At 46.6% G+C, this 17,595-nt stretch overlaps 1 protein-coding gene across 1 annotated transcript in view; it reads left to right on the top strand.

Annotated features, from left to right (window-relative positions):
* Window positions 1-11,585: 11,585 nt before the first annotated feature.
* LOC143984713 (RLA class II histocompatibility antigen, DP alpha-1 chain-like) overlaps window positions 11,586-17,595 on the top strand; it is a 76,275-nt gene continuing 70,265 nt past the window's right edge. The window contains exon 1 of the mRNA XM_077484660.1: window positions 11,586-11,749. Within this exon, the coding sequence (XP_077340786.1) occupies window positions 11,680-11,749 (70 nt within the window). The 5' untranslated portion in view covers window positions 11,586-11,679. The remainder of the gene's footprint in view (window positions 11,750-17,595) is intronic.

The following is a 17,595-nucleotide window of genomic DNA, read 5'->3' as shown; positions in this document are numbered from 1 at the left end:
AGATAGTTGGCACTGATGAGCTGCACTGATAGGTGGCACTGGTATTGATTGGATGGCACTGATGAGCTGCACTGATAGAGGGCATTGCCACTGATAGAGGGCACTGGTTCTAATAGGTGGCACTGACGAGATGCACTAAATGGGCACTGATGGCTGCCTGCACAGTCACTGATGTGATGAGTTGCACTTATATAGCCACCCCCCCCCCCCCCCCCAAAAAAAATGTAAGTTAACCACTTCACTTCAGCCAGTACAATGTCACAAATAGAACCTATCTGCCTGAGTCTGCCATTGACTTCCCCAGCAGGCCAGCCCAGCGCCCATGGCTTACCTGTACTTAGTTGTGCTGTGCAGAAGCCTCCTTCTCCTTGCTTGCAGTAACGCCTGCACACCGCACTCTCCAGTCCTTTCCCAGTCAAGCCTCTCGGGAGGCCGGGGAAGGCCTCAGGTGACGTCACGCCGGCCGGGACGTCAAGCTCCGCCTACAGGATGCGAGCAGCAGAGCACGCTCAGCCTCGGCGGTGTACTGGTATCGGCCGCACTGTTTGCAACGTCACCTGTCTCCTTAATATATTGCCGCAATTACAATTGAGCTGACTGATTATCATAGATATATGTGAGCCATGTCAACATATTTAGCGGCCGGCGGCTGGGCCGTGATGACTGACTGATTGTATGTGTTTGGGCCTATAATATGATGGAGGCCTGGAGCTGCAGCTCCAAAAGTCCTTATCTTAATCCGGCCCTGAGTACTCCGATTGTATCATGAAACACAAGGATAGATGTACATAGCGTAATCATGTTTATTATAATGCAAAATACCCATACAGCAGAAATCCCCCTTAATCCTAGCTGCTTACATTTAAAATGCAATCAACAAGCATAAAGAAATACAATAGAGGGCGCTATCACCATCTCCAGCTGTCCGCTGGAAGTGTGTTGTTCCTTGCAGACACTGTGTTACACTTCCAGGTAGAAGGCAAAGTGCGGTGGAGCGCACAACGTCACTTCCGGTTGCTGTGCTGGTCAGGCCCTGACCGGTTTCGTCATTCGACTTCAACAGAGGGCATGTGTCATGGTTATGCAATAGAGTTCTTCTGCTTACCTGTCTCCATGTGTTCATTTCTAGAGACCAGCCGACCCTCACCTGACTGATTTTATAATCCATCCTCTGGCATGGCTCCACCCTAGCTCCTATCAGAGAACTCTATATTAACCTGTGCACTGCTAGCCAACCCAGCTGATCAACCTTTGTGTGTTAGCTTCCTGTTACTTGCCGTGTGCTCTGCTGTTATTCCGTTACCGACTTTGGCGTGTCCTTGACCATCCCTGTTTGCCTGTGATCCTGACCTTTTGGCGTGTTCCCGACTATTCCTGTCTGCTTGTGACCTCGACCTTGGCTTTGTCCCACACCATCCTTATCCTCCTGTTGCCTACTGTGGGTGTGAGCTGGGGGACCCTGGGGGTCGTGACCTGGAGTCAGTTGCAGCCAAGTCCATCCTCACCACTCGAGGCTCTGGTGAACAGCTGCTGGCTCTTAGACTCCGCGCCCCAGGGAATCTTGCGCTCTATCCCCGGTGGGATCCATCTTGGTGTTCTGGCGGCCCTGCCTTCCTATCACCTTGACCTCCGTCAGCAGCAGTCAGCTGTAGGGTCCACAACCTTGCAGTGCACTTCTAATCCCTACGGTGTGCATCTGCCACCTGGCCTCAAGGTGATCTGACAGCATGACAGCACGGCGTGATAGCTGATATATATACATCCACCCACTCCTTTTTAGCCAATGAGAATTGCCCAATCACAGGTGACATACAACTAGCCTCATCAGCCAATTGAACATCATCAGCATGTAGGAATCCACGGGGAAAAATAATTAAAGCACAATGGATACAACCTAAAATTGACAGATCTCTGTCAGGTACAAACACTTATAAAAATACATCATTAAGGTGGAGCCGGCACTTATGGGACCATATATGAGAGTAATCAATAAGTATACACATTGTTACTGGTAAAAAGTTATATTTTATTTATCATGGATCTGCTATATCACAGATTAAAAGCGGTGGGTTATTCGTTCTCCCACTAGAGCCCATTGTAATCATTTGTATCAAATATACATAGAAATATCAATAATATTATTTATTCTCACAGGCATAGTTTAAAATATATATAGCTAGACCAAAGACCCAGGTGGCAGGAATATATCACCCCGCATGTATTAAACATATCCTTATATATGTAAAACCATATGCATGTAGAGGCACATGTAAGGAGGACTTTAACTAATAAAGCAGTCAGGTAAATACCCCAATGTTCAAAAGTATTAGGACACTCCCATACGTGTAAAATAATTCGGACTAATCACCTGGATATAAAAGAGACCCTTAACAATTATTAATTGCTAATGTAGGCTACTATACGTACTACAGAGGAGATCCAGTGCTCAAATGTTCAAAAGTTTTGTGACCTGGTCATGTATTAAAAACAACTCATAAAAGGCTATCTGCCTCTATATTCAGATTATTCAAACTAACTGACTCTATGATGAGGTAATTAAAACAAGGGTAAATACCCCAATGTTCAAAAGTATTGGGACACTCCCGTACACAGAGCATAATCCGGACTGTTACCGGTGCCTAGGCAACATAAGGCCGCGTACACACGCGCGGACTGTTTGCCCAACCTTGTTCGTCAAACAGTTTGGGCAAACAGTCCGCTCAAAATTTGCATGAGCAGACTTGCCCACACACGAGCGGACTGTTTGACGAACAAGGTTGGGCAAACAGTTCGCTCAACTTTTGAAATGAACGGACTCGCCCACGTAAGGCGGAGGCAAGTCCGCCCATTTCGAGCGCGTGTACAGGTAGGCGGGGCCCGCGAAGGAGACGTCGCGGGCTCCGCCGCCTGGAATGGGCTTAAAGGGGAACCCCAACGCCGAAAAAAATCGGCGTGGGGGTTCCCCCCAAGTCCACACCAGACCCTTGTCCGAGCACGCTACCCGGCCGGCCAGGAAAGGGGGGGCGAGCGAGCGCGCCCCCCCTCCTGAGCCGTACCAGGCCGCGTGCCCTCAACATGGGGGGGTGCCTTGGGGAAGGGGGGGGCCGCGCGGCCCCCCCACCCCAAAGCACCTTGTCCCCATGTTGATGAGGACAAGGGCCTCTTCCCGACAACCCTGGCCGTTGGTTGTCGGGGTCTGCGGGCGGGGGGCTTATCGGAATCCGGGAGCCCCCTTTAAGAAGGGGGCCCCCGGATACCGGCCCCCCACCCTATGTGAATGAGTATGGGGTACAATGTACCCCTACCCATTCACCTGTGAAATAAAGTACAAATAAAAACACAACACAGGGGAAAAAAATATTTTATTGCACAGCCGGGGGTCTTCCGTCTTCGGGGGTCTTCTCGCCGGACTCCTCCGCTATGTGTGTGTAGCTCTTTTGCTAGCGGAGGAGTCCGGCTTTCTTCCTCCCCGCCGCCGGCCTCTTCTCCCGACTTCGGGGGTCTTGTCCCCCTCTTCGGTTCTTCTGCCGGGCCACCGCGCCTGGTCCGGTGGCCCGGTCTTCTGTCGCCGTCTTCCGTTCTTCTGTCGCCGCCTTCGGTTCTTCTGCCGGGCCACCGCGCCTTCTTGTAGCTCTTTTACAGGCGGTGGCCCGGTCTTCTGTCGCCGCCGCCTTCCGTTCGTGTTCTTCTTCTTGTTCTTCTTGTTCTTCTCCAGGAGATGTTGACACGTCGCTCCCTCCGGCCGGAATGCCAGAGCCGCCCTGCGCTGTCACTTATATAGTGACAATGGGGCGGGGTCACATGGTATATGTCACATGGGTTGGTCACATGGGTTGATGTCACATGGGGACTATGACATCGTAAGGGGGCGGGGTCACCATGTGACCAACCCATGTGACATATACCATGTGACCCCGCCCCATTGTCACTATATAAGTGACCGCACAGCGCGGCTCTGGCATTCCGGCCGGAGGGAGCGACGTGTCAACATCTCCTGGAGAAGAACAAGAAGAACAAGAAGAAGAACACGAACGGAAGTCGGCGGCGACAGAAGACCGGGCCACCGCCTGTAAAAGAGCTACAAGAAGGCGCGGTGGCCCGGCAGAAGAACCGAAGGCGGCGACAGAAGAACGGAAGACGGCGACAGAAGACCGGGCCACCGGACCAGGCGCGGTGGCCCGGCAGAAGAACCGAAGAGGGGGACAAGACCCCCGAAGTCGGGAGAAGAGGCCGGCGGCGGGGAGGAAGAAAGCCGGACTCCTCCGCTAGCAAAAGAGCTACACACACATAGCGGAGGAGTCCGGCGAGAAGACCCCCGAAGACGGAAGACCCCCGGCTGTGCAATAAAATATTTTTTTCCCCTGTGTTGTGTTTTTATTTGTACTTTATTTCACAGGTGAATGGGTAGGGGTACATTGTGCCCCATACTCATTCACAAAGGGTGGGGGGCCGGTATCCGGGGGCCCCCTTCTTAAAGGGGGCTCCCGGATTCCGATAAGCCCCCCGCCCGCAGACCCCGACAACCAACGGCCAGGGTTGTCGGGAAGAGGCCCTTGTCCTCATCAACATGGGGACAAGGTGCTTTGGGGTGGGGGGGCCGCGCGGCCCCCCCCTTCCCCAAGGCACCCCCCCATGTTGAGGGCACGCGGCCTGGTACGGCTCAGGAGGGGGGCGCGCTCGCTCGCCCCCCCTTTCCTGGCCGGCCGGGTAGCGTGCTCGGACAAGGGTCTGGTGTGGACTTGGGAGGAACCCCCACGCCGATTTTTTTCGGCGTTGGGGTTCCCCTTTAAGCCCATTCCAGGCGGCGGAGCCCGCGACGTCTCCTTCGCGGGCCCCGCCTACCTGTACACGCGCTCGAAATGGGCGGACTTTCCGAGCGGGAACAGTCCGCTCATTTCGAGAGTACAGCGGACAGGCCCACACACGGGCGGACTGTTCGCTCAAACACAGTTTCAGCGGACAGTTTTTCGGAATTTCCGAAAGACTTTGTCCGTCCAACTGTCCGCTGAAACTGTCCGCTGAAAGCCCACACACGAGCGGACTGTCCGCCCAAACACTGTTCAGCGGACAAGGTTGGGCGAACAGTCCGCCCGTGTGTACGCGGCCTAAGAACCACGAGGAACCACAGGTAACACCAATTAGTAGCAGGCAGGACTCCCAGGAGGAAGAGCATTTTGATTTATTTATTGCCAATTTGCTGGAAAGATATGTCTCTTTAGTGTATTATGTTGTTATTATCATGACTAAAATAAAGAGCTAATTCATGTCTTCTTCACTTTGTATTAGAAGTTACTACTCAGGCCAGGCGTACTAGACCAGTCCATGCCCATATCATTTATATAGCCTAGAGAATGACAGGAAAAGGGAGAGGGCAGTTTCTTGCCCCCCCTTTTCCTCATGGGAGAGCGGCTGGATCAGCTGTTTCAAGTTCCCCCGCAGAGCCTGTGGCCAGCGGGGAAAACAGCTGTTAGTCACATGTTTTGAGGAGGGGTACAGGTGACCTCTCTTCATGGCATGTGAAAAGCCCAGGAAGAACTGGTTTAAACCAGTTTTCTGGGGGTTATAAAAAGGGAGGTTCCGCTGAGGGGGCTCATTCGCCTCAGAAGAAAAGCTGTGGTGTTCTCTCTGGGATTATTCCCTGAACAAACAGCCTCTTCTGTGGCCAGAAGATGAGCCTTCTTCGGCGACTGATAGAGCGGGCGGGAGAGGATGGCGGAGAAGCCTGGATTCGCCAGTGCTTAGAATTACCCCGCGCAGCGTGTCAAGAAGCTCCGGTGGGAGCTACACCGCCTGTCAGCTATCCGGGTCCGGAGGAGAGAGGAAGAGAGCGGCCAGCGGTGGAAGCCACGGAGATGTCGCTGCGGGGTGAAGAGGATGCCGAAGGTGTGGAGGAGGAGACGTCGCGTCAACAAGGAGGTGCCGCCCCAGGTCGGTCGAATGGGGCGGCGAAACGAAAGCGCAACCCCCGCCAGGGCGCGTCGGGGTATTCTCCTACCCCGACGCGCCCTGCTGTACATAAAAGAGCTGGTCCTTCTCAGGACCATAGCAGAGGGCAGGTGGGCGGGGGAAGGCTTGGAGCGGGTAGGTGGAGCGGCCAGCTGAGCGGCAGAGCTCCATTGACTGAAGCGGTGGGCAGGGTCGAAGGCGGTACGGGAGGCGGAGCAACCTCTCTGAGGGAGTGGTCTCCCTCTCCTCAGCGTCCAGCATCTCCTAGGCAACCGTCAATGCTGAATATCAGTGAAGCAGGGCCTGATAGTGAGCCTGCTTTACAACAAGGTAATACAGGTATGACTGATCCTTCTGTTAATGCTTTATTGAATAGTGTTGTGGATTTATTAACAAAGGTGTCTAAGGAATTATCCAGTCAAAAGTCTATTTGTCAACCAGCTATTAATAATGCTTTAACTTCTGATGTTTCAGCTATGGGAGTTTGGTCGCCACCTAGTGGCGTTAATGCTAATGGCACACAGGATTTACCAATTCATTTAGAACAATTTAATACTATTTCTTATAGCAATGCTAGATCACAGAACTTGCCAGAAACTTGTTTAAAGGAATCCATGCCGTGACATTTCTCCGTTAGGTTATCATTTATCTCCAGTTGTTAAGGAAAAAATTTGGCGAGGGGAATTTTTGGATTTATTGTCTCTTCTCCCTTCCGCTAAAGATTTCATTAATAAGTCAGAGAAGAAAGAGGATGATGATAGACGCAGACCTATAGCAAAAAACCTCAATAATTGGTTGCAAGCATTTTGTATTTTTGCAAGTGTGCTTTGTGAAAAATCACCTGAGAAAAGTACGGGTTTATTTCAACATTTAGATATTATAGTTGAGGCATACAAAAATTTTGGTGGAGTGGCGTGGTTTGATTATGATGAAGCATTTCGTCAGAAATTATCAGTTCATCCCAGATTGCACTGGGGAGCTAAGGATGTGGGCCTTTGGCTGAATCTTTTTCTGCCACAGAGGCCAACAGTTGCAAGGCCGGTTTCAGCACCAACACATGTCTGGTTACAAAAGAGGAATTTGTTTCAACTTCAATGATAGCCAGTGTAAATGGCCCAATTCATGTAAATACAAGCATGAATGCGCCTTTTGTGCTGGAGCGCACTCAGTTACAAAATGTTTCAAAAAAATGTCAGCAGCAAATTTGCAAGCGGGAAATTTTTCAAAAAGCACACACACCAGTGAGTATAGCAAAAATGCTCCCGTGGCTTCAGGTGTATCCAGACAAGTTGAAAGCACATCTTCTCATTGAAGGTTTTAGGGATGGTTTTTTATTGCCTTCCTTTCAGGGTCAGGGTTGTACTTTAGTTAAGAATTTGAAATCGGTATCTAAATTTCCCCAGGTAGTTTTAGATAAGGTTAATGTTGAAATCTCAGAAGGAAGGGTGGCGGGCCCCTTTTCTTTCCCTCCGTTTGAAAATTTCAGGATTTCCCCTTTGGGTGTAGTGCCCAAAAAAGAAAAGAATTCTTTTAGACTAATTCATCACTTATCTTTTCCTAAAGGAGATTCCCTTAATGACCAAATTGATGAGAGCATGTCATCAGTTTCATATGCTTCTTTTGAAGATGCTTTAGTTAAATTGAGAATATTGGGGAAGGGAGCTATTTTAGCTAAAGCGGATGTCAAGTCAGCTTTTCGCTTACTTCCCATTAATCCTTCATCTTTTAATTCCCTTGTTTTTTTCTTTAATGGTAACTTTTATTTTGACAAATGTTTACCTATGGGTTGTTCCTTGTCTTGTTTTTATTTTGAGTCTCTCTCTTCATTTTTAGAGTGGGTAGTTTCTGCCGTTTCTGGGTCTCAATGTTTAATTCATTATCTAGATGATTTTTTATTTTTAGGTCCTCAGGATTCTTTTATTTGTGCTAACTTACTACAGACATTTTTTGATGTTTGCAACCATTTTGGTATCCCATTGGCTCATGAGAAGACTATATGGCCTTCCACTTGTCTGGAATTTCTAGGTATTATTATTGATACTGATTTAATGGAGTTTAGGTTACCTGAAGAAAAAATTGAAAAAATTTGCTCTTTATTGTTAAAACTGGTAAGGAAGAAAAAAGCCTGCTTAAAAGAGATACAGTCTCTTTTGGGCCTTCTGGCGTTTGCTTCAAGGGTCATGCCAGTGGGTAGGGTATTTTCCAGGAGATTTTACATCGCTATTTCTGGTTTAAAGTCCCCCTTTTCTCATGTTCGTTTATCCAGTAATATGAAAGAGGACTTGCTAGTTTGGTGGCAGTTTCTTTCTCATTTCAATGGCAGGGCTTTGTGGCAGAAGGATTTCATTCTTGATTCGGATTTCCTTCTCTTTACTGATGCCGCAGGGTTACATGGCTTTGCCGCAATTTGGCAGAAGCATTGGTGCGCTGAACGCTGGCATGTCTCTTGGGTAATGAAGGGTTACTCTAAAAATATAGTCGTTTTGGAACTATTTCCTATCATTGTTGCGCTTGAAATTTGGGGTGCTTTCTTCCAAAATAAAAGAATTTTGATACGAACAGATAATAAAGGAGTGATGTATGCTATTAATTGTTTAACATCTAAGTCTCCGCCAGTCATTGTCCTTTTGAGATACCTGATATTTAAATGCTTAAGTTTGAATATATGGTTGAAGGCTGTACATGTACCAGGTAAGGACAATGATTTGGCGGATGCGTTGTCTCGTTCACAGATGGAGCGTTTTTTCAAGCTATTTCCGGAGGCGGATCAAGTGGGACACTCCTGTCCAATCAACTTATGGGACCTGATCTAAGGCCCATTTCTGTCTCTATTATCAATTCTTTGGCACCTTCTACTTGGGCAGGATATCAGTCTGCTTGGTTTATGTATCAAGAATTTTTAAACAAGTTAGGTGAACCGTTGGGTTCGGTGTCTGAAATACTGTTATTGAAGTTTCTTGGTTCTTTGTTTGAACAAACTTATTCTTGGTCATACATACATAAAACTTTGTCAGGAATTTCTTTTTTCTTGAAACTAAATAACATGCCGTCTTGCATGAAGTATTTCTCTATAAAACAAGCTCTAAAAGGTTACAAAAGGAATAATTTTAGGCCTGATTCAAGGAAGCCCATCACTCCTCTAGTGCTGGGTCAGCTTTGCTCCGTGACGGATAAAATTTGTTTTTCTCAGTTTGAATCAGTTCTTTTTCGGGCAGCTTTTTCGGTCATGTTTTTTGCGGCGCTTAGGGTATCTGAACTGGTTCACATATACATGTCTGAAGTTGTTATTTTTGAAAGTTCATTAAAAATTTTAATTAGCAGATCCAAAACGGATCAGGTAGGTAAAGGTAATTGGTTAACTTTGGATATGTGTATGAGTACTAGCATTTGCCCGGTAGCTCTAATACGTCAATATTATTCAATTAGGCCTTTGGGGTTTTCCAAGTTTTTTATTCATGAATCAGGGTTACCTCTTACTAAATATCAGTTCTTATGCGTTTTTAGGAGCTGTTTACAGGCCTTAAATTTAGATCAAGAACATTTGACGTCGCATTCTTTTCGGATTGGAGCAGCAACAGAGGCCGCTAGACTGGGTTTTGATGTTAGATCTATTAAGCAAATTGGTAGATGGAAGTCAGATAGGTACTTGCTTTATATTCGTCCTAACGCAATGCTATGATTTATTTCAGGTAACACTCGCATTGTGTGGATGATTGGACACTCCTTCATTTATTGGGCGAATTTGAGAGCTCAGCAGCGAGTTTATACTTGTAATTTAGGATTGGATGTTTCTAAATTTAAGATTTTTTGGTGTGGAAAGAGGGGAATGTTATGGTCTGACCTAAATTCTTTTATTTTTCAGATTAGGGATGATTTACAGAGGATACAGTTGTCATTTCCCAATTCAATAGTGGTTTTTTCAGAAATTGTGCAGAGGAGAAGTTGGCTTTCTCATCCTTCTGTACATCCTTTTGAAAAAATCAGGAAGAGAGTGAATAGGGCAGTATCCAAGTTGCTATCAAAATTGGGAATGCTATCCTTTAGGCACACTGAGCTGGAGGGGGGTATCCCTGGCCTTTTCAGACAGGATGGCATCCATCTGTCTGATATTGGCTTGGATATTTTCAATGTAAATTTAAGTTACTGTGTTGAGATGGCCGCGGGTTGGGGTTCTGTGGGCAGTTGGCCTTAGGTCCTCCTGCCCTTTTGGGGATTTTGTGTTGCTGCCTGAGTCGTAGTGACTGGGCTAGCTTTAAGTTTATTGGATGAGTTATGTACAACATTTTGAAACCAATAATAAACAACCGCGGCCATTATTATCCAAACACTTGTCTTCTTGTCTTATTTCAAAGTTATTGAAGAAAGAAAATTCAGGCCTGCTGTCCCATGCAATGTACATCTTTTTGAATTGCAATACATCTGTTGTGGCCATATTTTGATCATGATGAAAATAGCTATACAGAATGTATAGCTGTTTTCATCAAGATCAAAATATGGCCAGAAAACCAATGGCTGCCCATGCATTAAGGGCGCACGGGCGCTGGTCCCTCTCTCCTGCCATCCTTCTATCACCTATAGATAGATTCATGCAATGCAATGGGCTCCGCTGCCACCCCCTATAAAGGCACCCGGACCATTTTCGGGCGCAGGGTGCCTGAAATACAGCGGCAGGGGGTGTTTTTGAAGCACCCCCTCATATAACTCCCCACCTGCCCCCCCCCAAAAAAAAAAGTTCTGCAGATGCCCATGCTGGTATGATTGAAAACAACGAGATTTCCCTGAACAGCGTATGCACTACATTTGGTGCAATCCACTGCAATTTCAGCCCGTGAAAATTGCACTACACTAATTCGGCAAAGGAATGTGGACTGCACTCCTGTGCCATTCAGTATACGGTTAGGTGTGAACAAGTCCTATAGCTCCGTCCACACCTGGGCATTTTGAATCTCAGACAGAATCGCTGCGATTCTATCCGCAGTCCCAAAATGCTCTGCAAAAATGACAAATCGCACCAAGTGTGTTTAGGTGCCATTTAAAGAGGAAGTAAACCCTGATGAGTTTACTTCCTCTTTTTTTCCCTGCAAAGGTAAAGCATAATGGACTACTATGCATCGCATAGTAGCCCATTATGTGTCTCTTACCTGACACAGGAGCCAGCGAAGTCACGCTGTCCCCTGTAGTCCGCCGCATCCATCTTGCTTGTGGCGTCTCGCAGCTCCGCCGCTGTCATTCGGCGGAGCCGCGATGACGTCACTCCCGCACATGCGCACGGGAGTCGACAAATGCGGCAGCTCCATTTTTGGAACTGCCGCGTTCAGTGCGCCTGCGCACCGCTGTCTACGGCGCATGCGCCGTAGACAGCGGTGCCCGTTTTCGGGCAAATATCTCCTAAACCATATAGGTTTAGGAGATATTGCTTGGACCTACAGGTAAGCCTTAATCTAGGCTTACCTGTAGGTCCAAGTCGTTTGGAAGGGTTTACTTCCTCTTTAACCTTACTACAGAAGGATTTGCTTTTGAATAACTGATACTTCTCTCATGCATGTACATGTAACCAAAGCCATCTACCCAGCAACTATTATGTAATAAGCAACAAATATTCCTATTGGCTGAAAAACAGAACAAGTTGCTTTTATGTCTTGGGCGGATTTGCTCTTGCTCAAATCTACGTGAACTGCAGACGCTTATTAGAATCCTGCTGAAGTTGTGTTGTTTCACTACAATAAGAACAAAATGCCTGCAAAGAATTGTGTGTTATTGATGATAACTGTGTTCTGTCTACACAGCGGTAAAGCCGTGAAACGTAAGTTGAAATTTTAAACATAATACATGTTGTTAAGACATTAGTGAATGCAAAAATTTATGTTTTACTAGAATTACATTACAGCATTTTGTTTTTAGGACATTTTTATTGGTGTTTATAGTTTGACATTTCAGTTACTGTGCATATCAATAATGAAAAATATTGAAAAATGTCAAAAAGGTTTTTTATTTACACAAACAACATCAGAACTACAACTTTTCTATAATGTATGTATTGATGTGAATAGTGTTGACTGTTTTGAAACAGTAAGTTACAAAGAATACAGAATAATCAATACTGGTCCCTGCACCTGCAGAAGCTTACAATCTAATGTCCCTACCTGAGTCATATACACTATTTGATCAATTTCAGTGGAAGCCACTACCAGAATGTTTTTTTGAGTTGTGGAGGAAAACTGGGTCATCTAAAGGAAACCTGGGGGAACCTTTAGGCTACTCAAAAGGTGAGAGTGGAGAGTGTTGGTGAGATCTCTGAGCTGAGTTCCTGGCTCTTTTGGGTGGACCCTTTGAACTTTTCAAACCCAGCAAGATAAAACGGCTAGCCATTTAATCATTATGCATCCCATGAGATAAATAAATAGTTCACAGAATACAAGGCATTCTGTGAATGGCCAAGGGGGGAGGGAGTGAATAAACAACACTAGGGCTTCTGAAAGAACTACAGCACCCATATCCACAGCAGGCTGAAAGTACAGCTAGCCACTTCAGCTCTAGAAGATTTACCCCCAATTTCTGACAAGGCTATTTCTGCGATTCGGCACTGCGTTACTTTAAATGACAATTGCGTGGTTCTGCAACGCTGTACCCAAATAAAATGTATGTCCTTTTTCCCCACATATAGAGCTTTCTTTTGGTTGTATTTGATCACCTCTGCAGTTCTTATTTTTTGCACTAGAAACAAAAAAAGACTGACAATTTTGAAAAAAAAAATATATATATATTTCTTACCTTCTGCTATAAAACATATCCAATTTAAAAAAACAAATAAATAAATAAAAATGTCTTCATCAATTTGAACCCATATGTATTCTTCTACATGTTTTTGGTAAACAAAACATCCCAATAAGCGTATATTGATTGGTTTGCGCAAAAAGTTATAGTGTTTATAAACGATAGGACATATTTATGGAATTTTTAATTTTTCTTTACTAGTAATGGTGGCGATCAGTGATTTTTAGCGGGACTGCAATATTACAGTGGACAAATCTGACCCTAAGTGACACTTTTTGGGGAAGAGTGACACCAATACATTGATCAGTGCTAAAAAAATGCACTGTCACTGTGCGAATGACACTGACAGGGACGGGGTTAACATCAGGAACGATCAATGGATTAAATGTGTTCCCTGGGAGTGCTTACTAACTATTGGGGATGTGCTTGTACTGTGGGAAGACAGAAGATCAGTGTTCCCGCTTAGCAGACACACAATATCTCCAAGCCAACGGTCCTGAGGGTAAAAGGCTTTTTTGCCCTCAACCTAACAGACCATAGAGGCAATTATGACACCGTCCTACTTAGGAAAGGAAATTCCTGGATATTTGGGCTCAATACTTTACAGCCTAAAGGCTTAAATAATGAGCTGAGTCTTAAAATATTTGTTAAGCCATAATCTAGTATTCATTCACTCTGCTACTAGAAAATTGTTACCGAAATAACTTGGTCCAGCTAACTAGCTCGAGCCTAATGGCTATCATCTGGCTACTTACTAATGACCTGGACTCCTGCCATTGCCCCCTGTAGATCTAATATGACGTTAGGGTATAACTAAAACGGTCAGTATAGAGAATTTTCCTTTATATATTTCTCCTTAATTTATCTACTTGTCTTTTTAAATAACTGCAATATGATATGTCACCGCAAGATGGCCACAAAATACAATCTTGATGTTATTGATGCTGATTGGACACTTTCGCCTTTTAAAAAGATGAAGATAATTTCCGTCCAATGTCCTGACGAAGCACACAGTCATGTGTGTGAAATGCACTGATGTAGGCAGCGCCATCTCCGCCCTACGCTCTACCATGCATTCCAGCTAATGTGCGAGGTAATCTCGTATTGCTATCTCCATAGGGCAGGGGTGTCCAAACTACGGCCCTCCAGCTGTTGCAGAACTACACATCCCATGAGGCATTGTAAAACTCTGACATTCAAAGACATGACTAGGCATGATGGGGATTGTAGTTCCTGAACAACTGGAGGGCCGTAGTTTGGACACCCCTGGTCTAAATGAATAAGCTCCTGCATCTACCTATGGGCCACCGTAGCCAGTCTCTCTGACACCTGACAGGAAGTCTTTGAACACAGTCGCTCCACACCAGACTGCCACCGCAATACGCTGACGGATATTATCAGCATCCAGCCACATGCTGATACAGCTTTTATCCACAGGCCAACTTCAGAGCGGAATGGACTATGCACCATCGGCTGAAGCAGCCACTATACCGGAGTGGTGAGAGCCTCCAGGCAAACCATATTTCCTCCCCTCCTTTTCCCTTCCCTCTCTAACTACCTGTTGATAGTAAGTGGATTTATACGAACTGTGAACTGCTTGATATGCCTTATTTGGCCAAAGGGGCACTATAGCCCACATATGTGCAAAATAATCAACCTATGAATAGGTTTGAAGCGATATTAACTCTCCCTGTTATATCCCCTTTCATGTCATATACCCATTGGTGAACAGGCGGCTCTCACAAATCCCAATAAATCGGCAGATCGACATTGCAACACAGGCTACGGACCCCTCTTACAGCGTTAAGTGTTTAATTCACCTGTTGATGCAATCTTTCTACACAACATTTGCATAAGCCCAGCACATGGACATGCAGCATGTGTAGTCTTACTACAATTGAATACACAAGATTAAGCCTTATATTTTGTTTAAAGGCACAGTTCCACATATTTTTTTTAACTTTCTCTATATTCTATCTCCTTAGCTCATCCTTTTCACATTGGCATTTTTATTTAATTTTTTCTGCTTAGAAATACCTTTTTTACTTTATTTCTTTTTGACTTGATACCCCAAATCCTAGGGTCCTTTCGCAGGCTTTGCATTATCAGGGAGGCCATGCAGCGTAAGTTTGCAAAGGCATTCAATTCCGAGTCCTCTGGGTCACTAAGGATCACATGATCCGTAAGAACCTCCTCCCAGCCAGGTACAACTCCTCGGGTTTCTGGGGACTGAAAACCATCCAATGAAGGCTGCTGCTGAGAATTATTCTCCACATCAATGCTGACACAATTCCCCTCCTCCTCTTCTTCCTGTGTGTTTGGCTTGCCCGCAAGAATACTATCTGGATAAAGGGGGCCTTGAGAGGTAAGGAAGTCCTCCTCTTCCTCCTGCTGTTCTGCCTCACGTTCCCTGTCCATTATTCCACAAAGCGCGTGCTCCAACATGAAGACAAGAGGGACAGTATCACTGATGCATGCATTGTAGCTGCTCACCAGCCTCATGGCCTCCTCAAATGGTGACAGGACAGTGCATGCATCCTTGATCAGTAGCCACTGGCTCGGCAAAAAGAAGCCAAGCTCCCCTGTCCTGGTGCCATACTCACACAGGTACTCATTGATGGCCCTCTGCTGAGTGTTGCACCGCTGCAGCATTGCCAAGGTTGAGTTCCACCTGGTGGGCATGTCACAAATGAGGCAGTTGGTGGGCAGGTTGCATTGCCTTTGAATGTCAGACAGCCAAGCACTGGCATTGTATGACCAGCAGAAATGACCACAGACTTTTCTGGTCTGCCTCAGGAGATCCTATAAGCCTGGGTACCTGCTCAAGAACCTCTGCACCACCAACTTCAGGACATGTGCCAAACATGGGACATGGGTCAAGTGTCCCTGTCGGAGGGCGGAGAGAAGGTTGGTGCCATTGTCGCATTCAACCATTCCTGGCTGAAGCTGGAACGGCGTCAACCACCTCTGAGCCTGCCCCTGCAAAGCTGACAGAATCTCTGCCCCAGTGTGGCTCCTGTCCCCTAAGCAGACCAACTCAAACACTGCATGGCATCTTTTTGCCTGAGTGCTTGCGTAGGCCCTTGAACGCTTACGGAGCACTGCTGGTTCAGAGGACAAATCTGCAGAAGAGGCCATAGAGGAAGAAGAAAGGGAGGGGGTGGAGGAGAGAGATGTGACAGAATCACCACTAGCATTTTGGAGGCATGGTGTCGAAACAAGCTCCAACAATACCAAACCCTGTCCTGCATCCTTCCCAGCTGTCAGCAGAGTTACCCAGTGCACCAAGAAGGAAAGGTAACGTCCCTGCCCATGCCTGCTAGACCATGAGTCAGCGATAATATGCACCTTACTGCTTACCGCCCTGTCCAACGAGGCCAAAACATTGCCTTCCACAAGCCGGTAGAGAGCCGGAATGGGCATGTGGATGGCTGTGGAGGACCTCTTAGTGCTGGAAGTGACTGCTTTTTTTGTAGAGGTTATAATCCTCCCTTGCTTTATCCAAAACGAAAAAAAATTACTGTAGTTTGTCGCCATTCCATGAGTGTGAATATATCAGGTATCTATTTAATCAGCGTAACATCATCTTTTACATTTGACCAAACAATTGGGTATTATATTGCAGGGCTCAAAATTTCAAGTCCTGAGCGACTAGCCAGGCCTTAAGAGTTACTCGCCACCAGTTGCCCCACCAGCCCTAAGTCCACCCTAAACATGCCCTTGCAAATGATCTCATGAAGTTACAATGTTAAATGTTTTAAGCAGAATTAAGTTCCAAAAACAAACAACAACAACTTTAAAAATATCAACATAAAGCATATCAGTAGCCATCAAATCCAGCCACACTGTGCCCCTCAAATACAGATTTATAGTGCCCATAAATGCAGCCTCACTGTGCCCATCAATGCAGCTTTATGGTGCCCATCAAATGCAGCTTCACTATGCCCATGAATCCAGCCTCACTGTGCCCATCAATGCAGCCTCACTGTGCCCATCAATGCAGCCTCACTGTGCCCATCATGACAGCCCCACTGTGTCCATGAATGCAGCATCACTGCCCGTTAATGCAGCCTCACTGTCCCCGTGAATGCAGCCTCATTTTCGCCCGTGAACGCAGCTTCACTGTGCCCGTAAACGCAGTGTTACTGTGCCCACAGTCTCACTGTGCCCATAGCTTCACTGTAACCGCAGCCTCACTGTGCCTGTGAACGCAGCCTCCCTGTGCCCCATCAACGCAGCTTTACTATGACCCATTAATGCAGCTTTTCTGTGACCCATCAATGTAGCTTTTCGGTGCCTCATCAATGCAGCTTTAATGTGCCTCATCATCAATACAGACTCACCTGGACTCCCCTAGATAGATCACACACACAGGGGCTATGTCCTGCTGTGTGTCATGGAGCTGGCTGGCTCTGTGTTTGGCGCGCGGTGTAACAAGGTTCCACCCCCCTAGCCCAGCTCGTTTCATAGGCGGAACACTGATACTATCCCAGGAGCCGGTCTAGGGGGCGGACCTTGTTACACTGTGCGCCAAACACAGACCCAGCCAGCTCCGTGACACAGCGGGACATCCCCACTGTGTGTGTGATCCACAAGACAAGAGGAGGAGAGAGAGAGAGGGGGGAGCGCTGCAGCCTCACCTCAGCTCAAAGTGGCGCCAGGGCAGTCCAGTCCTGCCGCTCTGTGTCCTCTGGCTGACCGTTTCCTAGCTGATCGTTTCAGCCAGAAAACGGTCAGCATGGTCCACCCCCGCTCCTCAATCGCCCTGCATTAAATTCCACTCGCAAATTGCGAGCAGGCGAGTGGAATTTTTGAGGGCTGTTATATTGTGTTTTTATGCATTCAAATTCATTACATTTTATTTTTCCCAAAAAC

The sequence above is a fragment of the Lithobates pipiens genome, unplaced genomic scaffold (assembly GCF_037356315.1).
Source record: "Lithobates pipiens isolate NorthernLeopardFrog02 unplaced genomic scaffold, aLitPip1_a1.2 Scaffold_1, whole genome shotgun sequence".
Taxonomy (NCBI): domain Eukaryota; kingdom Metazoa; phylum Chordata; class Amphibia; order Anura; family Ranidae; genus Lithobates; species Lithobates pipiens.
This window is presented reverse-complemented; position numbering and strand designations above follow the sequence as displayed.